Here is a 26,629-nt window from a genome sequence, read left to right as displayed (position 1 = left end):
ACTTTGAAGGGAAAAAAGCAGACCAGGTCAAAACTTACTTATAACATACCTGAACAATTATTTCTCTTGAGATTAGGACACAGCATTTCTAAAACTCCCTTTTTTCTCTTTTTCCCTAGCTTTGCCTAGTCCCCTTGCTGCACCAAGCATGTCATCTTCTCCCACATACTCACCACCCTTGCCAGCTGGACTGTCTCCACTTCCTCCTCCTGTGATGACTTCAGCTTCTCTGCCACTTGTGCCTTCTGCAAGGGTTTCTACTGCTGCACCACCTCTAATTCCTGCCCCACCTCCTGTTGCCCCTTCAGCGTTTGGTACCTCCATGTCCCAGTTCTCTGCACCTTCTCCATGAAGCTCTACTAGGGGCTCTGCACCTCCCACTGGTCCCCCCATTTCAGGATTTTCTGTGTCCTCAACCTGTGACATTACAAGAGGTCATGCTGGTCGAGCACCACAGAGCCCGCTGATGCCATCATTTTCTGCACCTCCAGTCACAGGTAACTTTTCACTTCTATGCTTTCTTGTTTGTGAGCCAGGACGAGGGATCTCCTGGGTGGCTTTTCCTTCCACTTCAGAGTCCTGAAAGTTCAGCTTCTTTATTACTCTGGGTACGCTGAATTAATGTAGCTGCACTGAGAAAAAGGGAGAGTAGCCGTTAAAGTACAGTCATAGTCGAGGACGGAGAGTGTTAGTAGAGTTCTGCTAGCATTCAGGCTCACAGAAAAATCTTTGTTTGAGAGCCTTATTTTTTGTTATCTTGCACAGGAAAGCCCAGCTAAACGTACATACACACACATATATCTTTTGTTTAGATTAGAGAGTCAGCTTCAGCCATCATGTTTTCACAGGATGACAGGATACCTCAGGCTGTGTTCTCGTAATTTTCAGGTTTTTGTTCTGAAAAGCTGTCTGTAACAAGCTGTCAGTCACATGACACCAGCTTCTCTTTTCTTGTTTCCAGACACTAAATTTGCATTAGGACAGCGAAAAATACATACCTTCCATGCAAGCGTTTGCTGAACTGATGTAATTTTCTGCTAGTGGAATGGAAACGTGGCTCTTCAGCCTCACTTGGGCCAGGCTTTTGCTATTATTGGTGGTCTCTCTTTTAAGTAGTCTGTGTTAGGAAAATGTCTGAAAAGGCCTATTAGTTTTGCAGTGTGAAATAAAAATAACTCTTGATTAAAGCTAGTGTTGGAAAATCTGTTAAAATAGGCTTGAGTAACGGGGCAACGGCTCATACTTAGAACCATTAAAATAGAAAGCAGAAGAAAGGTGAAGAAAATGTCACACTCCCCCATTAGGTTATGATAAGTAATTCCCCTAATAGTTTATACCAAAACTTTAAGTTAACTTCCATCAAAGAGCTACCTCTACCTCTTCTCTCAATGACCACAGTCCAGCAAGCACCACTGTAACTGTTCATTTCATGCCTTAATCTTATCTGTTCTGCAAGCAGGTGTCAAAATACAGTTTTTCCAAATCATCTCAAAGATTAGAGAATTCATATTCTTGCAGACTGAGATTTCACGTTAAAGCATTGTGAAAAGGGAAAAGGTTTTTCTCCAAGCAATTTACTACTGTCTTACAGTAGTGTGGGTGTTACTGATAACACATTACTGTTCTGCTTTCTTGGGTGCAGTTTTGCTGGACCTTTCTGTTTTTGAAGAAATGTCATGTCATACTGCTATGAGATTAGTTATTTTAAAAATCAGTTTAAAGGTTATGCAGTGACAGGGATTATGAAATACCACTAGTCTGCTATCTGTACCAAAACAATAGTGTTGGTTTATGGAAAAGACAGATGCAGTAATATCAGCCTACATTTTACCAGCGTGCACAGTATTCATCCATATGCTACAGCAGATAGGGGGTTGGTGACTTTTTGCTGTGCCGGGCACCTGCTGATGCTAGTCAGATTGCCCGTCACCAGATGTGTTGTTTCTGTGAGGAAGTGCTGTGTCTTTCCGTGTGCTTCTGATGTTATTTCTAAGAGGCACATTTGTTTCTGAGTTGTAACAGGGAGGACTGTCAACTGACACCTGCCCCACTGATGCAAATAACCATGTCCCCTGGGAAGCACAAACTAGAACTCTTCCTTGCTCCTTAGCTTTTGATGTGTGTGTGCCTTTTTTTCCCCTCCTACATAGTAGAAAAAAGACATAAAAGAGTACTGTCCTGGGTCTCCCTCACGTTAAGACTGAGAAACAAGCTGCTGCTGGAACGGCGTGCATGGTGCTGGTACCCTGATGCACCCAAGCAGAGAACCTCTTGCAAGAGCATGGGCATCTCTCTACCTTGGCTGATTACCCCAGGGCTCCTAAAGCACAAGGTCCCAATGTCATGAATATTCAGTGTGCTGCAAAATGAAATCATATGTGGGCACTGTGTCATGATAAACACCGGATTTACTATCCAAACTTAGGGAGATGGATTCTTCAGTAAGAGGTTTAGCCTATGTTACATCTGGTAACTGTGTGTCTCTCTATGGCCTGTGCATTGTGGTGCATCTTTATGTGGAAGAAATACCACTCTTTTAGAAGAAGAATTTTAAATCAGTAGATGAAGTACATTTATCTTCTACCTATCAAGAAGCTTAGTGAAGGAGAAGTAGTATTTTCTTGTGGCTACCTAAAATGTGGTAGATGAAAAGAAGAGCACTACTGGAGTAGATAACAATATGCAGCAATAGTATGGCCTTCAGAAAGATACAGGGGATGATATCTCCAAAGTGATTCTTCCGCTAAAATTTGCAGATGCTGATGTTTGAAGTCCAATATAGCACTTTTTTTGTTGGCAAGCTTTTGTGGCTGGCTTCCTACCAAAACTGATGGGCACAAACTCGCTTGCTGCCCGAGTGAAGAAGCAGCAGTCTGAACTTGTAGAGAAAAATCTTTGATCGTTGCATTAGTTCCTTAATTTGAGACACTTTCATTGGTCTTCTTTCTATCTTCAGCTAGGGAGCAAGGTGCTTCTTTTCCCTCAAAGACAGTGAGGGTACTTCTAAGTAGTGCCTGTGAAGTTTTTCAGCTCTTCGCTGTGCATTATCTCCCCTTTCTTTGGGCTGTTCATCCATCATTTGACAGAGAAGTAAGGAAGCCATTCTCATCATCAGAATCTCAGCTTCCTTGAAGTGACCTAGTGTTTGTTTCTATCAAGTATGAAGGGTGAGATCTTGGAACATAATGGAAATATCACTAGTTGTAATGACACCAGGATTTCCGGAAGTTTTGAGGGCTTGATCCTTCTATTGTTTAGGCTGCAGTGTATCAAATCTAGCTCTGACATTTGGGAAGTACACCACCATACAAATAGTTTTTAATTCTGGGAGACTATACTGGAAAGTTCCATGTATTGTGAAGATAAATCGTATAGCAAATACACATCCTTAATGGAAAACAATAATTCTTTTTAAAGTTTGGATGACTTCTTATCAGAGTGAGGGAAACATATGAAGCTGGAAAATAGCACTTAGTCCAATAATAAATTTGCCTGGGAAGATCATAAGAAATGATTGTGGATTTTTCTCCCCCCTAAATGCTAAAACAAATTAGCTCTCTGTTGATCTGACTTGGACGGATCATTGAGTCTCAACGTAAGAAGATAGCATGGGCTGTATGTAAACACTCTGCTAGCATGGACAGAAACACTGGTATCCCTAAAGACTGACTTCATTCATGCAACTACAAATGCAGGGGGAATGCTGATTTAGATGGGAGGCCCCCAGCATAAAGCACTGGGCATCAAATGCATGAGCATTTCTTCAGAGCAGCCTAGCTGAAGTTTTATCATGACCATTCAGGTATTGCCTAGCAACTTGTGAAGGCCATCAAAGAGCTCTTTGTCCAGACCTCTGGCAAAAAGATTCCCTCAAAGATACCCTTATCATATCAAAATCAACATGAAAACTTACCAAAATCAAATTTATTGCATAAGAAATTAACATGCACTTGAAATCGTGGCAATTGTAAGTAAGCACACTGTTGATACCATTGTTGTAAAAGCTGAGTCTAATCTTCCTTTGCAAGGTCTAATAATTTCTTTTTCCTCACTGATTTCTAGCTTTTCTACAAAAGCTTATCTTTCTTTTCTGAAATTTTATATAAAGTATCACAGTGTAGAAAATGATGTTTTTGCTTTCTAAGCCTCTTAATATTTCTATCGTATTCTTTCTCAAAAAATACACATATTTGATTTTTAGAGCTCTAAGATGTGAAACTCAGTTTCTCATTTTTAAATGCCTTGTGAATTTCTCCAGCTAACAGTGAGCGAGTGAGATTTAAAAGTGGGGATGCAATAAATCACTAGATGAACGAGTATTTCTGCTTTCGTACATTCATTCTTGACAAACTCAAGAGTGAAATTGATTTTGCTTGTGATCAATAGTGAATATAATAAAATTCTTTTATAGTGAAACAGAAGTAATACTCATCACTCTTCCAGTATGCTAGATTGTCATAATTATTATTCAGTGATAATTAGGGTACACTGTTTCTTTGCTAGGTAGAGGAGTACCATTCTTCACCTGACTGCTTCCTGACAAGGGGTGAAAGTGGGAATGAAAAGGTGATTTTTTCAGTTTCCCTAATGCATCATTTTTCCTGATGTGTACTGGAGGAACTTTTTCATTTTTAATGGTAGTTACTGGCTCTTTTAAGTATCATGGCTATATGCAGTATGGAGCCCATGGTTTTTTCTATCCCAGTGTGCCCAGTATCACCCTTTGACACCATGCTGTCATAAAGCACCCTCTGTGCACAGATCAAGACGATATAATTGAGCCTGGTGTAATAGTATGTCACTGGTCTACATAATCTCAGATAATGCACTATGGTAACTCTTGGCAACCTCTGACTTGATAATAGTGACCATTGTATACTGAACACCACTGAAACCCATAAAGACTCTGTGAAAAATGTCTTTTCTGTAGCAGGGTTCACTGAGCGAAGCTATGTATGATATGACAGATAACACTCACGTGAACAGAATGCCAGGCTCAGTTCTGAAATGCTCTGCATGTGTCTGCTTGTGCTTTCACAGGCTTATAAACCCAAGTTCTCTGATTTGGAAACCTCAAGCAGAACAGTCTTACCCATCTGAAATAAGTGGTCTGGTTTCTAAAAAAAAAAGCCGCGATCTCATCCCACTGATGTGCATCAATATCTCTCAAAATCAAAACACTCTCTGTTATCTATTTATCCACAAATAGGGTGCGAATGAAAAAGTTGACCCAGGCTACTGGGAAGCAAGTCTGCACTGCCTCTCAAATGTAGATGAAGACAGGAGAATGACATTGCCCACGCAGGCAAAAATGAAAAAGTAATGATCTAAGAAGCCTTTCTTTTTTAAAAATCAATTTATTTTAGGTCATTATTGACCGGTAATCATTGTATAATTAGGGGTTTTGGGTGGGCTGCTGCTAGTTAGCATCTGGATTCTGAAGAGCAAGTGTTTTCTTTCTTGCTGGCATTAGTTGGTGCAATCTGTTGAGCCACGTATTTGATTATTCAATCTGTTGATTGTCTTGCAGAGAAACAAACAATTTGAGAGTCTGGAATTTCACCTTTCCTCTCATTAGAGTTAGTCTTTGGATATAGGCAGCTTTAGAAGGCACGTGCTGTGGGGGTTGAGGACTCACCTCAGAGTCTGGTCTGTCAGTAAACAGTGTAATGATTTTTCAGTATTACAGACAGTAGGTTTTGCTCTTCAAAGATAAAAGACTTTTTTTTTTGTCACATGCGAAACTTTTGCTTTTTTAGGACTCTGGCAGCCAGTGAACCTGTGACATATTTTGCTGGAAATACTTCCAAAGCAAGACATGCTTGTGGTTGGATTCCGTCCATTTTTGTCTTAGTGAAGGGCTCCATTCCGTAGAGGCACTACAGTAATACTTAATTGTTAATGCAAAGTACTGTAGAAACAATACGGTCTGAGTTCCACAGTGGTGCCTGCTGGCATTTAACATGCAGCATGCTTTTTAAAAGCAGATAGTGGAAAAACCAAACGGGAAAGTTACATTAAATGTTGCTGCATTGCAAAGAAAAAACCATCCCATAATTGGATGATTATAAATAGTGGTTTGCGTTATGATTTATGTATAGGGGTTCTGGTTGTGGCCATTATATAATCAATTTTATGCCAAAAATGGTTAGACAAAGCACTGACTGACCAGCATCCTTAACACTGTTGCAGCTAAGCCTTTTGGAATGTTCACATGGTGTGTTTAGAAACCCTTTGTGTGCGCTATATTTTTCCATTTGGTCTGAGGCTGAGCAGTAATCAGCTCAGAACTAATGAGAAATCATTCTGTGTCCTGCACCCCATATTTACACAAAATTATGTCCAACCTTAAGAATTTTTACATTCAGAAGGAAAAGTTTCTGCAAATACCTTTTGTTGTGCATTTCTCTAACACAGAATTTGAAAATAAGCTTTTGCTGTTTTGAAACAGTCATTATGGAGGAAGCAAAAGTCATTATTTTGCTGCATTTGTATGGCTTTCTACTTTTGATTTTCTTTATTGATACCAGTGGTGAAAGTGAAAGGAACAAAAGACCTTATTTTCATATGTATAAAGGTCTTTGAAAATGATGGAACTCTTTATGAATAGAAAAGAAATTCACTCTTCTTGGGGAAGGCAGGAGCAGAGATGCAAGTTTAACTTGTTCTATTTTCCTGTTGTTGGTGATATTTTCATAAACAGGTTTTGTGAGCTGTGTTTTAATAGTAAGTCCTTTAAGGACCAAAGGTTTAAACTAACTATGCATAAGAGTTCTTTACAGAAGGTGAGAGTTTTGTTTATGGTTGCAGGCATTCACTGGGACAGTGTGTGTGCTGAGGGACAGTGGGGTCCAAATTGCTCATTATCCTGTTACTGCAAAAACGGAGGATCCTGCTCTCCAGATGATGGAATCTGTGAGTGTGCACCAGGATACAGAGGCAGTAAGGACAAAATAAACGCTTTAAAATCTTTGTCTCTCCCTCCCTTACTTGGATACATGTGATGTAATATCATAATTCTTTGTTGATTGTAGTATGACGTACTATTGAAGCACTCCTTGATTGGACATTTTGTCAAAATGTATGAATATATGGGAATAAGTATTATGTGAAAGTAAGAAATGTTTCCAACTGGTAGTGCTCCTCTTGTTATGGTACAACTTCACTTTTATTCCCTGTCTGTCCCATGATGTCATTATGTCTAAGAAACAAATGTGGTAGAGGATTCCATTCTAAAGGCAAGCATTTCCAAATGTGATTGATGCACATTCATTTTGTAATACATGTTTTGGCAGGTGAGTGAGTTTCACAAGCTAGAAATCTTAGCTTCGTGTTGGATCTGGTAGGAATCATTGGCTTAATTATTGGTCTTTTTTAAACACTTACTTTGAAACAGGAAAGAATGGCCAGTGGGATCAGGCCTCACAGTAAGTAGAGGTTATCATAGGTACCCACAGTTGCATTTGAAGAATTTGTCTCTGTAAAATTTAAATGTCACAAGAAGAGAGATACAGATGAACTGAGGCACATCATACCAGAAACAGGGAGGCAGAAATGAGGTGGTGTGCGCAACACCTGTCTTCCCAAGATTTGTGTCAGTTTGCCAGCGGTCTAGCTGTCTTCAGCTTGAATTGTTGAAGCTGTGATGGCAAAGTGTTCAGAGAAGAACAATGTGAGTCCTCTGCACCTGGAGTTTAGTCCTGTTTTCAGAGGAGGTCTCCCAGAAACAGGGTTAAGAAGCAGGTGGAGTAAGGCCATGTAGGCATGCCACTAGGTCCTCCAAAAGATGCTTAGAAGGCAGGCGACAACATGAAATGGTTACTAGCCTGTAGAAGGAGAAGCAGAAGAGGATGAAGTCCGGGAATGGCAAGATTTCAAGCTGAAGAATGTGACTGCCTGTGACACTACTACTACACACATTAGTGTGGCATTAGTATTCCTTAAGCATTGCTAACTAAGTGCAGTAATTATTCTCACTATCTAATCTCTTAAAGCCTCACAGTTAATCGGCTAATCCAAAAGCAGACTAACGCTACATGTAAAAATGTTCCCTGTGTTTTGGAGCTGTGCCTACAACCTGGACGAGAGGCTTCCAGTCCAGTGGCTCTCGGAGCCCCTCTCTGATGGCACCGTCTGGAGGCTGGGAAGACAAAGGTCATACAAATAATTTGGATCCCAGTCAGAAAGTGCCTTTTCAGTAAACAGGAAGACCTTTTGGCACTGTTTCACTTGGAAAAGTTCACCTCTAGAGAGATCTGGCCACATGACTTGTATCCAGTGCATAATTAAACGACTAAATCTTGAATGAAATTAAAATATTGAAAAGATTCCAAGTTAGTTTTCATCAGTGCTAACTGCTGCTCTGCAACAGGTATCTCTCTTGATGCATTACCTAATATTTTAATTTATCAGGAAATAATCACCAAGAGGGATTAGAGCAACAAAGAAGGAAATTTTATGTGACAGCCTTTTCTTTTTTCCCATTTTTTTCTTTCTTTTAAGAAACTAGTGCCTTTTGTATAAGAATTAAGTGGACAACTCTGTATTTCTGGTATCAGCTTCTCTAAAAGTTAGGTGATGCATAGCTGTCTGTACCACGTAATGAGTACAGTGGGTACCCAAATGAAGGAGGATTGGAAAACGTTTGTACGTTTCTCTCGGTGCAGTAATGGCTGTTTGTATTCCAAATTAGGAAACACCTAAGAAGTTAAGGTCTGGAATGACCCTATTCATCTACAGATAAAACTATCCACTCTATTTTTTTGAATTACTTTTCTTCCAATATGCTTTAAAATATGCATTTTTCATGTTGTAGAGGATATATAATGTATAGGCAATTTTATAATATATAATCATAACATATTACATCATTATATGTAAATTATATAATTATATATTACTCTATGTATCATATAATATAATTTATACAGTATATAAGCATTTCAAACATAGCCAAAGTACAGTGTGGCCAGACAAATAATAGAATGTCAGTGAAGTCATTACTAACTAGAATATAGTAAACCCTTGAGGAAGATGAGCAAATCTCCTTTCTTGAGCGTCAAGCATTGAACTGAGTGAATAATAACCACCACTGCAACTCTTGTGTATTTAGAAAGCAGACCTAATTCAAAGTCAGGAACAAGTGCACTGAAGAGTAGTTCCTGGCTGTAATAGGAAGTGCAGGATGCAATGACACTTTGTTCTTTCTGATTCCAGTTTGTTCCCCTGGGTTTTGTGGACACCGCTGCAGCCAGACATGCCCCCAGTGTGTACACAGTAGTGGTCCCTGCCGCCATATTACTGGCTTATGTGACTGCTTACCTGGATTTACAGGAGCCCTCTGTAATGAAGGTACAAGTTGGAATAAAGACTTTTCTGGGATGCAGGGACCAAGCCCTGTAATAATGTTCATTCCATCACTTGGAAACTATAAAACCAATAGTTTTTCTGTTGTAGTATGTGCAGTTTATAAATAAGGATTCTTGAACAGGTTTAAGCTGTTTGAACATTTGATCCTTAAGTATGAAACCCCCTGTATTCTTATTTGTATTATTTGTGTAACAAGTATATCTGAAGGGCTTACCAGAATTTCTAATGCCTTACTTTAACGTTAGAGTAAGCGATGTGTTTCTTGATCTAAAGATCAGTTGTTTTCTCTTGAAATAAAGAAAATACAATCTTGTTCTGATTCCAAGGAGTTCTAACTCTGACAACTTGTTCTCAGTATGTCCCAGTGGCAGATTCGGCAAGAACTGCATTGGAATATGCACCTGCACCAATAATGGAACATGTAATCCTGTTGATAGATCCTGTCAGTGTTACCCTGGCTGGATTGGTAGTGACTGCTCTCAGCGTAAGTACCTGCTTTTTCCCTTTATTTTTAAAACAATTAATCAGGGTTTGGCTATTTGAATTCTCTACTTTTTGCTAAAGAAACATTGTCTAAGTCAGAAATGAGGACTTCATAGTGTATAAGGAAGAGATCCTCAACTTTTCTGCATTTCATCGGCACTATCAGAAGCACATCTGCACTACGATTTTTCTAGTAAGTGGGCCGGAGCATACCACCAGAGCAATCAGTTTTCAGTCTTCCACGGCCCAAAGAAGAGTTGTAGAGAAGCTGGATCAGACTTATTTCAGAAGTGCACTGTGAAAAGGCAAGAGGCAGCGCTCACAGTTTGCAGCAAGGATGACTTTTACTAGATACAAGTTAAAAAATCCTTATTGTGAAAGTGGTCAAGCTCAGCAAGTAACTGTCCAGAGGAGCTCTGAAGTCTCCAGCCTGGAAGAGGTTGTGAAATGATCATTGTTGAAGATCCTTTGACTAGGTGATGCTGGAGGTCTCTCCCAACATGGAAAAGTCTGTGAGTTGATGAATCTTGCCTGCAGAGAGGGTTCTTGATCTGTTGTTTACTTGTCTGTAATTATTTAGTCTTATCACAGTAGTGTTGTGAACATGCCAGGGCTTGTATCCTCAGGACAGTCTTATGAGTAACAGAGGTACTGTTTTACAGATAAGGAGCTGAGGCACGGAAATACAGGGTGTTTTGTCTTGCTACAGTTCCATAAAGAGCTACTGGCAAGGCTCAGAACAAAGCCAAGATTTTCTCACATAGAAGTTAGTGCTCTGGCTGCAACACCATCCTTATTTTTGTTAAACGTTTGAACGTTTTGTTACGAGCTTTTTCAGAATTACTTTCTTAAGGGCTTATAACTTTCTGATGGGTTTCTCTTTCTTCCTTTTATAAATGTTTCACAGATACCCATTTTTAGTGTAATTCTACCTCACTCAATGAGTTCTGTCTTGGTGTGCTAAACACAGTGAAGACTTTGTTACTGACTTAAAAAGGAGAAGGTCTAGGTGCTACTTTGCATGTGTCCCGTAGAGTTTTATTAAATAATTAGGCATTCTCTGGATGCCTTGCTGGGTCTATGCAAATTACTAATAACAGGAAATAAAAAAATAAATGAATAAAGTAAAATTCTCACAAGAATCGTACCCAATTCCATAAGGTACCAAAATCCATACAGTCTGGAACACGTGCATGCCAAAATTTCAGTCAACCCATTTTTATGAATAAAAGAAGCTGCACCAGACCCTGATATGTCAAAATTCAAAAGGCATTGTGCTGGGGTTTCCAGGGAGGTGCACTTGCTAATAACATGCCTCATTGCTTTATATAATTTACAGTTTGACTGGTCTAGTTTAACTGGCTCTGTACCAGTGCAATGTAACATCTGGTCATTTTGGAAAAAAACCTTTGCTGGCTAAATTCTGCAAAGTGATTAGCATGCACAACTCAATATGATACCAAAATAAATCTTGGGCCTATTCCTGTGGAAGCCAGTAGCAACAAAGTTCCGTGTTTTTATGGTAAAATAAGTAGGTAGTTGGGAGCGTAGCAGAATAGGGGTATTTAGGAGGAGGAGGGACTTACTCACTGAATCAATAACAAGAAAATGGTGCCAGCAATATGAATGGAAGTGTATACTGAGGCTGTGCTCATGGACTGTAACAGAGGAAGTTTATTTGCTTTGTATAAAGGCCTTTCGTTCACATGGAAAATAATGATTCCATTAATTTCTTTTGGAACTAGCGACCTTTTTGAAACTTCTGACCTTTCCTCTGTATGTGATTTACATTCCTTCTCTAGTTGACCACTAATTTCAAACACAAAACTGCAATAAAAATTATTACAAGGCACAACTGAAGTGGAAACAACAAAAAACCAAACAATACTCTTTTTTCAATAGAACATAGCCTATTAATGAAGTGAAATTTGGGCGAGGATAATGCTTTGCAAAAATACAGCCCACACATAGATGAGTCATTATGCAAATGCTTAAAGGATTAATCAAAGGATTCTTATGCTCTCAGACAGGTCTCTGGACAACAAATCAGTAAACAACATGGCGTTACCAGCCCTTTTTAAATTTAAACAGGAATGAAGCTAAGGCTTCCATGTCTGACCTGTGTCTCGTCTCCTATGAAATACTTGTGCTGTACTTCCACAAAACTATTCTTAAATTATGCATCTCTTTACTAAAAGCAGCAAAGACCCCAAGACGTGAATCCTAATCAGTAGAAAGGGGCTTTTCTTACAGTGCCCTCTGCACTTAGTGACATTGTGACATGAAGAAAATGGATTTGATGGATGAACCACTTGGTGGATTGGCTGGATGGTTGCACGCAAGGAGCTGTTGGTCAGCGGCTTGATGTCCAAGTGGAAAGCAGTGATGAGGGGGATACCTCAGGGGTCGGTGTGGGGACTGGTACTGTTTATCGTCTTTGTTGGTGACACGGGCAGTGGGATTGAGCGCACCCTCAGCAAGTTTGCCAGTGAGACCCAGCTGAGTGGTGCGATCAACGTGCTGGAGGGAGGGGATGTGCCGTCCAGAGAGACCCTGACAGGCTTGAGAGGTGGAGCTGTGCAAACCTCATGAAGCTCAGCAAGGCGAAGTGCAAGGTCCCGCACGTGGGTCAGGGCAATCCCAAGCGCAAACATGGGCTGGGTGATGTGCGGAGAAGGAACTTGGGAGTGTTAGTGGATGGAGAACTAACTGTGAGCCAGTAATGTGCGTTTGCAGTGCAGAAGGCCAACTATGTCCTGGGCTGCATCTGGAGAACCATGACCAGCAGGTCAAGGGAGGTGATTCTGCCCCTCTGCTCTGCTCTTGTGAGACCCCACCTGGAGCACTGTGTTCAGCTCTGGGGTCCCCATCATAAGGAGGACATTGAGCTGCTTGGGCGAATTCAGAGGAGCACCTCTGCTATGAGGACAGGATGAGAGACTTGGGGCTGTTCAGCCTGTTCAGCTCTGGGGAGACCTTATAGCAGCCTTCCAGTACTTAAAGGGGGCCTACAGGAAAGATGGGGAGGGACTCTTTATTGGGGAAAGTGGTGATAGGACAAGGGGCAATAGTTTTAAACTGAAAGAGAGTAGATCTAGCTTAGATACAAGACAGAAATTCTTTCTGTGAGGGTGGTGAGGCACAGCAACAGGTTGCCCAGAGAAGTTGTGGCTGCCCCCTCCCTCCCTGGCAGTGTTCGAGGCCAGGCTGGACAGACCTTTGAGCAACCTGGTCTAGTGAAAGGTGTCCCTGCCCATGGCAGGGGGGGTGGAACTAGATGATCTTTCATGTCCCTTCCAACCCAAACCATTCTAGGATTCTGTGATGATCTTTTGCTGTCTCTGAATAGTAACTAGCATTTTGGAACCATTTCACTATTCTAATGGCAGTACACAGTATCAAATTCATTCACGATGAGGTTTTCTTAAAGCAGTCAGTAAAATTGTATTTGGCCTTCTATTGTTACATGGCTTTCTCTATGAGAAAGATGCTATGTGTGTCCTGGTTACTAAGTATCAAGTATGTATCACTGTTTTCTTCCACACATTCAGTCTTTTTCAGCACTTTTGTATTTAGAGTAAAACGATTCCTTAGTTAAAGACCAAAAAAATCTGTGGCTATTTACTCAGAATTGAAGCTGCCCAAAAAATGCATTTAAAAGAAAAACAGCAGAAACCAAGAGATAAACAAAGTGGTGCTCATATGTGAATGTAAGTAGCTCTATTCATGAGTATCAAGGATCTTGGTCATTTGAGATTCATTAATTGCTCTGAGTTGTTTTAGCTTGCCCACCTTCCCACTGGGGACCAAACTGCATCCACACGTGCAACTGCCATAATGGAGCTTACTGCAGTGCCTTTGATGGGGAGTGCAAATGTACCCCGGGATGGACTGGCCTGTATTGTACACAAAGTAAGTGACTTTTGTTGCCCGTTCTTAGTCTAAAAATCACTGACAGAGTTTTCCTTCAGTACTTTCACGCTTTAATCTATAACCCATCTAATCTTTAACCCATGCTGCTGGACCTTTTTTGATCCAGAAGGTGCAGCACGTTACCTCCATGGTTGCAGGGGAGGCCCCTGTGTAAGCACTGAGAGAGTGCCGGGCACTGCATTTGGGCTCCCATTTTGCCGGCCTTCAGAGTAAGACAGCTTCTGGCTGCAGCCGGGCATCCCTGTGAAAGAGTCTGGCATGTACGAATGCCGGATGAATGACTCTGACATTCACAAGCTGCCACTGCAGATGTGTGGTTATGGCTGCAGTTTGAAGCATGGGTGGTGTCAGCTCTGCAGGCATTCCCCACAGGGTGGGATGACGCTACCATGTAATTCCTTCTCTCTTTGAAACCTCCCCAAGGAGTACTCTAGCAGCAGGGACCCAACAACCAAGATTGTAAGGTAACACAGAGCTGACTAAAGCCGTGAGAGTAGCTTCTGTCTTAGCTGTGGCCGTGGTCACTGAGGCACAGTCCCTGTTGTCACTGCAGAGTGATCATATAGTACATCCTCTATCTGTTAATTGCTACCTCAGGGGGGCAATTGGAAGAGCTCTAGCTCAGCACCTGTAATTCAGACACTGACGTAGAAGCTACTTTATTTGGAAATAAGAAACGTAACTTCACTAGACTGTAATGTTATAATTTGGTTTGGAATTTTATTCATGTAATCAACACGTTAATGATTTTTTTTTCCAAGAGCTTTTCATTAAAATAAAAATACAAGCTGTGCACTGACTGGGTGTAGGTATACGGCGTTTATTGAGAAATAAACATTTCTTAGAGATAGATATTGATAAAGTTGTCTTCTTACCTGTATCATATTACAGTTTCAATTGGTTTATCTCTAATGCAGACACCCCCACTGTCTGTAATCTGGGCATAGCCATTATCTCTGAACTCAAGAAAAATAAGACTGCTAAACGTGTTTTGCATTCGGTGTTTACATGTTTTTCATAAAATCAGAACTCTTCTTTTCCAAGTGAATAACGTCATAGTGGCAGGAAGTAACAGATACATTGTAGGGCCATATGGATGCAGCTCTGTAAGACATTCACTGTACTGGTTCAGCTGTCACCTGTCGTGGTTATTTTGCTTCCTGCTGGTGAATAATGATCTCTTTGTGGTGATATGTCTTGTTCCTACTGAAACGGTATCTTGGTGAGGAGCTGAGATACAATATGTTATTATTTTAATTTTTTTATGCTTCGGCATCAACTGTGCAGAAGATATGTCCAAAGGTTCATGCATCACTGAACAGACTCCCTGCTGTGGTTCACAAACTACCCTCTCTCTTTCTCATCCTTCAGATATCTTCTTAAACCCGTTTCTTCGAGGATCCCTTCTTGCTGCCTTATTCTCAACATCTGCTGTCCAGACAATTTCTCAACCTGATTTTTATGTAGTTTTTGCCCAACGGGTGTAGGATGCCATGCTGAGTAGCAGGGCTACAGAAATGACTTTTCGATAACACACTTAGCCAGAGTATTTGTATTTTATTTCTAGAGCAGTTGTTTCACTCCTTTTCCCCTCCCCCTCCTTGTGTTCCAGGATGTCCTCTAGGGTTTCGTGGGAGGGACTGCGCATTGGTATGCCAATGTCAGAACGGAGCCGACTGCGACCACATCAGTGGGCAGTGCACGTGCCGCACAGGGTTCATGGGGAAGCGCTGCGAGCAGAGTGAGTAGGGACGGGAATTGTTTGTGCCTGATAGCAAATACTAAACCCTGAGCTGACTCTGTTGTTTTGGCTGGTCTTGTGATAGAGCCTCTTGGCTTCAGTGGGAATTCTGATGGAGAAGGAGCTTCAGGAGTTGGACCTAGGCTTTTTCCACACGGACAAAAGCCCGCAGTTAGTTCTTCAGACTGATTAGGATTGTGATGGCTGTTTCTTTCAATTTGTGTCTACACGTAAGAGGCATCTGTACAACATTCTACTTGCTTTGGACACGACGCTAAAAACCCCCACAACTCTGTCATGTAACAGTAACAAATGAATCCAAGTAATTGTCATTAGCATAAACCACAATGAAAACTAATAGTTAGAAAACTAAGGAAGTTTTTTACCACATCAGTCTTAGAAGATAAAATTAATCTTGGCAATGGGGTTTTACAATACAACTGGATTATAAAAGTGTAACAGATGGCATTCTGTTTTCATATGTGTGTGATTCTTTACGCAAGAAAATCAAGAACAAACACCACTGATATCAGTGGTGGTATACTGTTGTACAACATTAAAAATCATCAGGCTCATAGGCACAGAACTGTTAGTCCCAACTTCTGCTAACACTAGTGGTGCTCCCACACTTCATGCATTATGCTTCAGTGGGACGCAATCCATTCAACCCACTATTGTGGAGCTTTAAACCCGTCTTTGGCATCAGCATTGTGCACAAGGCTTTGCTTTTGATGTGTGGAGGACACTACTTACTACCCATAACCAGGACTGATTTAGCTGCATCTGGATGTGTTGTGCAGTGGCCGAGATAGCATGGGTCACACTTGGCAGCACAGTGACAGAAGGGGGGGAGGTTACCATCCCCATAGACACACTTTATTCCCTCAGCAGTGGGTCCAGCCCCAGCTGCAAAAGGAGTTATGTTTTTAAGGCTAAAGAACATCTATGGCAGAACCACTAAAAATTTGGAAGTGGATTTTTTTTCCCAAAGAAAAAGACAGTTGCAACACGGTCTGAATGGTTTAGAAGAATATATTTATTTCAGCGAAACAATAACGGGCAACATGTAATTATTAGCAATTTGTATTTTCTTATTCTACTCTGTTGATTTCAGTGTGTCATTTCAAAAGAGCAATAATATTTAGGAAAAGATGAACTTTTTAAGATCTTCTCTTGATGTTGTGGTATCAAGAATTAATTTTGAATACTTTGGCAAATCTAACTTGATTATTATGTTTTATAAATTTTCTATGTTATACTATAATTTTATAATACTGATTTAAAAATACTGAACTACATGTTTTGGTACTTCTGAATTTGAACGTCAGTTTAAAATACTGACTTTTCATTCCAATCCAGATTTCAAAATGACTAAATATGTTATGGCATGATGGCTTTTGCCCAGCCATTGACTTCAGTAGCTGTAATCTTGTTTTATTGAATGTAACCAAGAGAAGGAGAAGGTGTATATAAGCATGAAATTCTGCATGAGTCTGATTTATCAAGACTGCAAAGAACATTTCTCTGGCACCTATTTTGTTACATTATCTTGTAAATACATAGTACATAAAAATGAGTTATATTCTATTTAAAAGCCAAAACCAAATTAATATAGTCACAAACTCCTGAGAGATTTCAGAAAATTGTGTCTCAGAAGGTGAAGAATGCCACACTTCCTCAAACCATCAGAACTACAATAATGTAACAAGCCACAAAGTAGCAGAGGTGGCACTGTAAAAGAAACAATTTTTATCAGTGTAGGATAATTCCCTACCATGATAATTACACGATGTAGGAGACAATTTGCTCTGTAATTTATGCAAATAATTCTGGGAGATTAAAAAAAACTGTGTAAAACTCTTCCAATTAGCTTATTTTTCTTAATTTAGCATTTTTGTACTGTAGGTGGTTTCTCAGTGTATACATTACAATATCAAAGTATGCTACAAGCAGCCTAGGAGCATTTTTATTTTTATATAAATGCGTAGTGTATATTCGTCTCATTCTTACACCTTTTAGCTTTTGCTCTTTTACCACATCAGCATATCTGTCATATGACATGACAGCAGGCAGATGTCTGGCTCCATTCATGTGATCATGTGGATTTTTCAAGCACGGGTATCTGAGTAACCAGGGAGCCCTGACATTCTGGCGTGGAACTGGCACCTTGTTCACATTTTGTCCATTTCTTCACTGGCTTCTACCCTTTTAATCTTTTCTGGTTTGGGTTTGGTTGTGTTTTTTTTTTTTTTTTTTTTTTTTTTTTTTTTCTGTCCTAATTTAACTGCCTTAGTGGCAGCAAAATTACAGGTAAAGGAAAATCACTCCGGAATACAATTTCCTTCTTTTCCTCTCCTTTCCTCCACATACACACACACACATATATATATATATATATATATACACACAGAGAGGACTTCTAAGACAATCTTTTCCATAGACATCTACCACTAATAACACATTGCCATCTGCTGGCCACGTACGAAGTACTGACTGTGTCTGATTTTTATTTGCACTTATTTTCTGTAGAGTGTCCTCAAGGTACGTATGGGTATGGATGCCGGCAGGTATGTGACTGTCTGAACAACTCAACCTGTGACCACATGACGGGAACATGTTACTGCAGCCCAGGCTGGAAAGGGGCCAGGTGTGATCAAGGTAAAGCCTAGATGCAATAAAATTATTGCAATTGTTTTATATACAACTTGGATTAACCTATTCGATGTTATCGCTGTATCATTCATTAAGTTAATCTGACAAGGCATGTGTGTTTTAAGTAGTCCATTCTATTAAATTATATATATTCAGTAGATTTTGTAAGCATTAGATAGTGATAGTTTATTGGAGCAAAGCACTCAAGTGTAGATTGCATGAAATGTTTTACAGTGCTGTGCTGTCCAGAGCTGCTGATAGAGCATGTGCTTTACCTGCTCTTTGCTTTTGCCTGAAGAATGTCCTTACTTTTTCAACTCCATGACAGTATCTCTTTCTGTGAAGAAGATTTGTGCTTTTTCTTAAGGCTAGGATTGTCTTCATATTTGTTTCTGACATAGTTCCGATTTGGCATTATTAAATAAGTTAAATCAGCAGCAAAATGTAGAAGTGAAATATTGTCTTCTGCTCCTGGCACATAAACTTCTGAATTTATGCCGCATATTTGAATTTCTTCTTGTATTTCAGCTGGTGTAATTACAGTGGGAAACTTGAACAGTTTAAGTCGTACCAGTACTGTCATCCCTGCTGCCTCTTACCAGATAGGAGCTGTAGCAGGCATCATCATTCCTGTCCTGGTTGTGCTCTTCCTGCTGGTGCTGTTCATCATTTACAGACACAAGCAGAAAGGAAAAGAAACAGACATGCCTGCAGTGACCTGGACCCCGGCTATGAGGGTCATCAATGCAGATTATACCATTTCAGGTAAGTAACATTTAGAACAGGGTGTTTTTTTTCTCCATCTTATGACTTTGTGCTTTTTTAGCCAAGCTCTGAGGGGGTTCAGATCTGTCCCTAGCAGGGCTTGAATGTGCCCATTTCACCTTTTCACATTAGTGAGGGCTGTGGTGAGCAGAAACATACTTGATTTTGAAAAGGCTGTCTTCTCCAGTTGTGCCTGGTAAGAAGACGACTGACACACTGCTCTCAACTGCCTTTCACAGGAGAGCAGTCCCTGAGACCACACAGACAGTGGTGCTGGTGAACTGGGCACATGAGACCAGTGGGATGTGATGGTAGAGTTGGGTGCTTACCTTTCAGCTGTCAGAGACAGTTCACCCAAGTTCAGAAGGATGCTGCTCCAGCATCCGTAGCTGCTGAGTTTGTTCTGCATTGTGGTCTTTTAATCACTGCTTTTGATACCGTGAAGGTGGTTTACCCTGGTAAAAGGTGTTCACTGTAATGAAAAAGTGACCATGCATCTCACTGTGAAAACTTTTGCACCCTCAAATGTTTTTCTGCATTGAACAGTGGAAGTATGGACATTTCTATTCCTCTGTGCCTGTTTTTCAACAGAATTGGAAAGTGTGGCAAAATGCGGTTTCTACTGAGACTTTAAATTTAATGCCAACAACTTGAATACAGAAAGACTGCAGTAACTGTATAGAAAATCAGAATTTCACACGAGCTGTGGCAAGGTTCTGTAGAGAAGCAGATAGCAGAGTGGCTGGAATTTGAAACAGGTGAAATGAAGGAACAGTGCTCTTGAAACAAACCAGGAGTTTTCGACCTATGAACGTGCATGTGAGTTGGGATGCAATGGGTACGTGAAACGAGGCAAAGCTGTCTTTTGCACACATCTATTAAGAAGGGCATCAGGCAAAGAAACCAGCAGAAATAGTTGTTGGAGTGACAGCTGATGGCAAAGGTGATGGTGCTCTTGCAGCACCAGAAAACGTTGCTGTGAACTTGATGGTAAAAGTGTCTATAACTAGGACAATGCCGTGACTACAGAGGCAAAAAAGGGACCACAGCAGAAAGAGACATGAGCAAGTGACACTTTTGAATGCTCTTTGCTGAAAGTGAGGATGTGACTAGTCAGTTCCTGCTCCATATCTCTTAATTTCTTTAAATGAATGCAAGATTTTTAGATTTTTTTGAGAAACTCTAAATCAGATTCTCCAATTAGTGCAACACTGTCAAAAACATAACCTGTGAAAGAATTGCTATATTATTTTTAGTTGTTTATTTCCCTTTCTTTTTCTTTTCAGAAACCATCCCTCACAGTAATGGTGGAAATGCTAACAGTCCCTGTTTCTCTAACCTAGTTATCATACTCTAACTCAATGTACTACCCCACCTCATGTCAACAACATCGACAGACCGACCCTAGCAAAGGTAAAGCATAAAAATCTGGATGCTTCTGTGTAAATTAGCGTTTGTTTTATTTTACTTTGTTCTCTAATGTTTCATATTTGGTTTATTTTTGCTTTCCCTGATTATAATCTGGAAATTTAGCAACTTCCCATCAGTTTCTGTTACCTGTCTTTCTGTGAAACAGGCAAAAAACAATCAGCTGTTTGTGAACCTTAAAAATGTGCAACCTGGAAAATGAGGAACTGTCATGGACTACACAGGAACACTGCCTGCAGACTGGAAACATGGTGGCTACCTCAATGAGCTTGGTAACCAAAAAAAAGAGGAAAAAAAAAAAAAAGGAGGAGAATGTGAATGCTATTCATTCAGTTTGGGATGGATTAGAAAGCAGGGATGTTTGTTTTCCTGGTTCTCCACTCAGGGTAGTACCCGGCTTGTTAGACTGTGTGTGAGGTTCAGAGTTACGGGTTTGACCTTCCTTTAAGGCAGTACCCCCCTGGAGATGAAAAAGTGAATCCTTGTGAGGAACAATTAATCGGTTTGATGCCTAGTGCAGACATGATATGCAAAATGTCTCGTACTATTTTTATTAGAAGATTTGCATACTAATTAGTTTCATTCAAGGAAACTAATAGTTTGAAACTATGAATTCGTTTCAAACAATTGGCAGGGTATTGTACAATGAGGGTCTACTTTGGCAAAATTGCATGTTCTTGTTAAATAAATGAGAGCTTGCATACCCTTTTCTTTTTTTAAATCCACACCAAATGGAATCGGTGCTTGAAAAAGTAGTTTCTCATCTCTGAGCTGCTTCAGATGTAAATTCTAGGGGCATCTTCCCAGCTAAAGCTCCTCTTTGCTAAAAGACAGAGCACTGTCCTTAAGAAGAAAAATGCCCAAGAATTGGTGAGAGTTGCTTTATCCTGCTTTATGATATCTTTGCTGTCTTACCGTCCTTACCCAGTCTCCTGCATTCCAAAAAAGACTAGATTGCACTGATTACCTCTCTGACCAGTGGAAGCCTTAAAAGGGACTTTCAGTACTAGTATAATTCAGATAATTTAACTACCTTCATTTTTGGTCCTTATCGGTATCAGATTCTGAGAATCAGAACAACAGTATGCAGCAGTTTCTTCCTGCGCATCCCCAGCCTTCGTCTGGCTCAGACCTGAGTTTTCTTAGAAAATGGGTTTCAGTCATAATGCTTGAGTGTTCACATTTTCTTAAGACCATTTGTACTAGCACTTCAGACTCTTAAGAGATATTGGCTGTGGTTAATCCACTGCAGTAGATCTTGATTAACAGGGAGATCCAGAGGACTGGATGAATGCTGATGTTATATCTGTTTTCTAGAAGATCAGATGGGATTACTAGGATATCTCTAGTAGGCATTAGTCTTGGTGAAAACAACAGAACAGCTGACACGAGATCTGATAAATAAAAGCAGGGTAGGAGTAAAATTAATTGGTTTAGGTCTGTTCAAGAAACATGACTTAGTCCTTGGAAACTCTGAATTTTGTTTATAGAGATACTATATAGGTAAAATGATTTTAGGCTTTTGTAAGGCTGCTAGCATTGTATCACAGTACAATCTGATTAAAAAATTAGCACTCCATAGTATCAATCAAAGCTATTTGAATGGATTAGTAACCAGGTAAGTGACAGGCCTCTGAAGACAGTTGTCAGGCATTGCTGATTACCTGTGTTTCTATTGAGAGAAATCTGTTGCTAGCACATAATTGCAAAGCTGTAGACTTAGGTGCTAGGTGTTTAGGCCATTCCTCCAGCAGAAGGGACTGGAAGAGAGTGGCCTTGGACAACACAGTGGGAGTCATTAACTGTGCAAGCACAGTAGCAAGAATTGGAGTAAACTTTGCATACTTGCAGATTTTCAGGTCAAGGTGGGATGCCTTTCTGGTCGAAACAATTTATCCAGACAAAAAATATGCTTTAATCGAACAGCAGTTATTAGAGACTCATTCAAGAGTAACTGGGGGAAGCATAATGCCCTGTGACATCTATGAGGTTCCCTTACGACCTTAACCACCTTCTCTGTTTGGGAAGCTACTGTTTGAAAGTGTGCAGACAAATAGCAACAATGCTTCTGTAACCCCATGCCGGGAAGTTTCACAGTGCTTATAAAAGAATTATTCTGCTAAGGTAGCCATTAGTGCCAAAGCAAATCTTAAGGCTTTAGCAGCTGTTATCTAACCACTTTTCTTTGATTTTAAAACTACTGTGGTTTTTATATCGTTTTTCTTAGGTGCTTTTGGACTTGATAGGGGATATTTGGGAAAGTCCCTGACAGGTGAGGTTATTTTCTGATGCATTTAAATGAAATGACGTAGACATTCAGTTTACTCTTCTCAATTATCTTTTGTTTCTTTGTGAAGAGAATATAAAATAATTTTAGACGAAATTATTCCTAGACACTGAATCGATGAATGAAGTTTGTTTACTTTTTTTTGTTGTTTTTTTGAGGGAAGGGTCTAAAACAAAACCACCCCCACCACCACCCCCAAACCAAACCAAGTCTTTCTAAGTCCCCTGTGTGTCACATAGATCAAATGTTTCTGTAAGGATCAAGTCATGCAATGGCTCTGTTCTAGACAGCAGAAGGGGGATGGCCCTTGAATTCAGCCTAGTGAAACAGGTAAGGATGCCTCTGATGAAAGGCTTTAAAAGAGAACCAATTTCTCTTGCAACTGGCCTGGGCAGTGTAGAACTGCATGACTACAAGCCTGCAGTGCTTCATCACATTCAGTGCAGGCCTTCAGAAGGGATATCAAAATAGGAATACATAGAAAGAAAGGCGAAGCTTCAGAAATTCAGGGTAGTGGTGATATTTTCATCTTGTGAATTCTGCAGTTTTCTCATAAGGCTTTATACCGGACCACTTATACTGGTGTGTGCCGCTATTTTTGTTACATGATTAAGGTATGGCAAGGGTGACTAGAATGCCTGGATGTCTAAACAATGAAAAAAGTGCAACTAAGTCCATATGAATTATCTATGAGTTAAATATGTAGACAAAAGCAGCTGGTTTTTCACCTTGTGTGTAATACAAGACAGTTAAGATGAAGGAGTGATTTATTATCCCTGACATTTCTTGGAGGATTAGGGGAAGGCCAATTTAAAATACCTTAGAAGAGTCACAGTTGTGAGCACCTAACCACTGAGAGGTTCACCAAGGTCAGTCTCACACTAGATACTCGGAGTTGGGAACAAGCTGAGAAAGTCTCAGCTCTAAAGCTTAAATAACACAGCATATCACAAAACAACACAGAGAACAGAGTAACAGGGATGCCACAAAATCTCTTCCCAGCATAACAAACTATGTCTTCTCTTAAACTACAGTTACCTGCCCTTCAGCTAAATCTTGAAGTGACAAGCCACCTGGTGTTTCCTTTTCAGTTCACCTGTGTGCACCTTATGGAAACTTAGGAGAAGCTGGTTACTCTTTCAGTGTGGCTGCATACTCAAACCACAAACACCAAACAGGCCTTCTCTAGAAGTTACCACCTGCCCAGACACTGCTGTTGGGAACAGTCTTGGATCTTCTAATAGTGTCCTGAGTTCAGCACTTGAAGAGGCACAAAGTATTTTGAAGTGCCTATTAAAAACTGATTCTACACATTTTTTGTATTTGTTGCTAGCTATTTTAACCAGAATTGAAGGTGCTTGGACTTTGCAACAAGAATTTGCTGATGTCAAGACTAAGGCCACAAAAGAGCATAGCAGTTAGAATTGCTTTCCTTAATTTTGCTGTATAACCATTTTGCAGTGTTATGGACGGTTTCCATTTAAATATTAATTTATGACTGACTTTTTAGAATTCAAAATTAAAGAATGCCCTGTTTATTAGCAATGTCCGTAGTATGTAGCATGCTTGAGAGAGTAATGTATTCTCCTTTTGCAGATCTAGGGAAGAACTCTGAATACAGTTTAAGTAATTGCTCATTAAGTAGTTCTGAGAACCCATACGCTACTATAAAAGACCCACCAACTCTTGTACCAAAAAGTTCTGAATGTGGATACGTTGAAATGAAGTCACCAGCACGCAGGGACTCTCCATATGCTGAGATTGCCAGCTCTGCTTCAGCCAATAAAAATGTTTCTGAAGTTGGTAAGTACAAAATCTACTCCTAGACGTTGAAGGTTAAGAACAAAGAGCACAGAACTTTTTTTTTCTTTGAATTACGTTAATGAAAACACAGGAAGAATCACTGACAAAAAGGACAATATGTTCAGATGCTATTTGCTGAGCAAAAGCTGTAACAACATTCTTCTTTTGAGATAAGTGGTGTAATTCACAAGAACAGTGTTTGAAATATGTTCAGCTCTGTTCTGTAACCTAGAGATACCTCTGAATTTCCCTGGTTTGAAACCCTTTCTTTACACAACACCATAAAGATAAGATGAGCATTTGATTGCGGTATAATTCAACTCTAGATCAGGCTGGTAAGTACTGAACACAGCTGGAGTCAGTGTATGGAAGGGATAGAAAATAACAGTTTCCTCCTCTTGATCTGAAAGAACAGCATCTTCACCCACAGACACAGTATTTTACTGATATGGGCCCTATCTAGTTACTGCATTACTGTAGTTACTGCAGTTACAGAAAACCTTGGGGTCTTGTGGAATGTTAGTTATCCTAATGGTCTCTGGTCTGGAATAAAGTGTATGCCACATGTCAGAGGATACCGACTTCCTTTTCTGTCCCCAATTAGAGATTCCTCTGAAATCCATCAATATCCCCATGGTGCTTCTAAGCATTTTTATAAAACCTTGAAAGTCCCAGATTTGGCCTTTGGGGTTTTTTTTTCAGTTTTTCCACACACAAAGGACAGATGCTGTTCTATTTGCTTCTGCCAGTAAAAGCCCACATCTAGGTGTAACTTAGTGTAAACCCCAAACATCTTAACATCAGCCTTTGTTTCTACACCTGCATTTCAGGACTCAGCATGGCAAGGCTTTATATTGAAGCAGAAAGGAGTGGATGTTTTGTAATGCAAACTGAAATGAAGTACAGTGTTTGCCTTCTGTTTGCCATTTCTAGTGCTGAATGTTTGTGCTCTCTTTTATCACAGAACCTGCAGTCAGCATTGTCCAGGGAGCATTCAGCAGCAGTGGACGTTTCAGCCAGGATCCTTATGATCTTCCAAAAACCAGCCATATTCCATGTCATTGTGACTTGCTACCGGTTCGAGATAGCCCCACATCCTCTACAAAGGAGGTCAGCAGCGAATGACCCCAAAAGCTGATGTGTAGGACTCTGAAGGGGCAAAGCGGCATGGTTGTGCTCCTTCTTCTCATTCAGCATAATTTTTGGCTCTTAATCTGTCCAGCAAACAATTGCTGTACATCAAACAGAATCTCAACATGAGGTTTGTACTGTGTATACAAGGGACAGATGGGCAAATGCCACACTCTGGGGATCCTGATCATTCTTTTTTTCATGGCAGTAAATGTTATAGAAACAGGTATGCAACTCATTTATTCTATAATATACTGGCTTAAAAATACGTTTGCAGGTTAGTTTTGATAACATCCCATTTCATCTACTTTAAATATAGACTTGCTATTTGTCATGTTTCAGAGTAGAAATACTCCCAGGACAGTGCAATTTACCAAATACCACTTTGTACAGGTGATCTGATTCCCTAGTTATGTAGAAGAGAAACTGCTTTGCCAAATTTTACCTTCCATTGTGATCTTTAGTCAAGACATACTAAGAAACAAGATTGGATGGGGATAAGTAAGCACAATACTGCAGTTGTTTGGGAAATCCATCATCAGGCTTTTTCGTCTGCTCCTGGCAGTGGGGTATCTTGCTTGAATTGTTTTGGAGATAAAAGCATTGCATACATCAATATTATATGATGCCTCAAGATCTCTTGGTACTCCAGACCCAGCACCAGTCTTCAGCAAATCTTCTGCTACGATTCAGCCCCGTATGTTGCAGTTCTGACCGCTACGTCTGCCATACACAAGTAAAAATACATATCAGTAATTCATAAATTATGTAAATTAAATCAGTCTATTTTTATCACCATGGACTGATGATGTAAGGAGTGGACAAAGGTGATGGCTGCTGTAAATCTTAACTGCAAGGAAAGGTTTACGTTTTATAATCGGGTAGTAATAATGACTGTAATATAGAATAAAAAATAGTAAAGTGTTCTGTTTTTTTTTCTTAGAAATAACAAAGCAATCTCTGTGCATCCTTGCTAAAAAGGCACCTTTTTTTATAATTGATGTCATGCTTAAGCTGGTCTTTTGCATTGCTAATAA

General features: G+C 40.0%; 1 protein-coding gene across 5 annotated transcripts; it reads left to right on the top strand.

The window, feature by feature from the left end:
- Nucleotides 1-395: 395 nt before the first annotated feature.
- On the top strand, nt 396-26,280 carry LOC141973632 (uncharacterized). 5 transcript variants are annotated; one of them, XM_074932402.1, is made up of 13 exons: nt 396-497; nt 6,811-6,915; nt 9,217-9,351; nt 9,725-9,853; nt 13,636-13,764; nt 15,398-15,526; nt 18,056-18,184; nt 18,707-18,943; nt 20,230-20,356; nt 20,520-20,643; nt 22,599-22,643; nt 24,255-24,461; nt 25,426-26,280. In XM_074932402.1, exons 1-9 carry the CDS (start codon nt 467-469, stop codon nt 20,298-20,300), a joined length of 1,095 nt encoding a protein of 364 aa, XP_074788503.1. In that variant the 5' UTR covers nt 396-466; the 3' UTR covers nt 20,301-20,356; nt 20,520-20,643; nt 22,599-22,643; nt 24,255-24,461; nt 25,426-26,280. The 5 variants fall into 5 exon arrangements, with proteins under 5 accessions (XP_074788503.1, XP_074788505.1, XP_074788501.1 ...); XM_074932404.1 differs by having other exon boundaries at nt 6,811-6,942; nt 20,287-20,356; XM_074932400.1 differs by having other exon boundaries at nt 6,811-6,942.
- Nucleotides 26,281-26,629: the final 349 nt, after the last annotated feature.

The sequence above is a fragment of the Athene noctua genome, chromosome Z (genome assembly GCF_965140245.1).
Source record: "Athene noctua chromosome Z, bAthNoc1.hap1.1, whole genome shotgun sequence".
Taxonomy (NCBI): Eukaryota; Metazoa; Chordata; class Aves; order Strigiformes; family Strigidae; genus Athene; species Athene noctua.
The sequence above is the reverse complement of the archived record's forward strand: the minus strand, read 5'-3'. Positions and strand labels throughout refer to the sequence as shown.

Excerpts from the sequence above, each read along its gene's own strand:
- LOC141973632 (XM_074932400.1), top strand. The coding sequence starts at position 467 with ATGCCATCATTTTCTGCACCTCCAGTCACAG. Across the intron at positions 9,352-9,724 it reads AGGAGCCCTCTGTAATGAAG|TATGTCCCAGTGGCAGATTC; the intron begins GTACAAGTTGGA and ends ACTTGTTCTCAG. Across the intron at positions 15,527-18,055 it reads GGGGAAGCGCTGCGAGCAGA|AGTGTCCTCAAGGTACGTAT; the intron begins GTGAGTAGGGAC and ends TATTTTCTGTAG.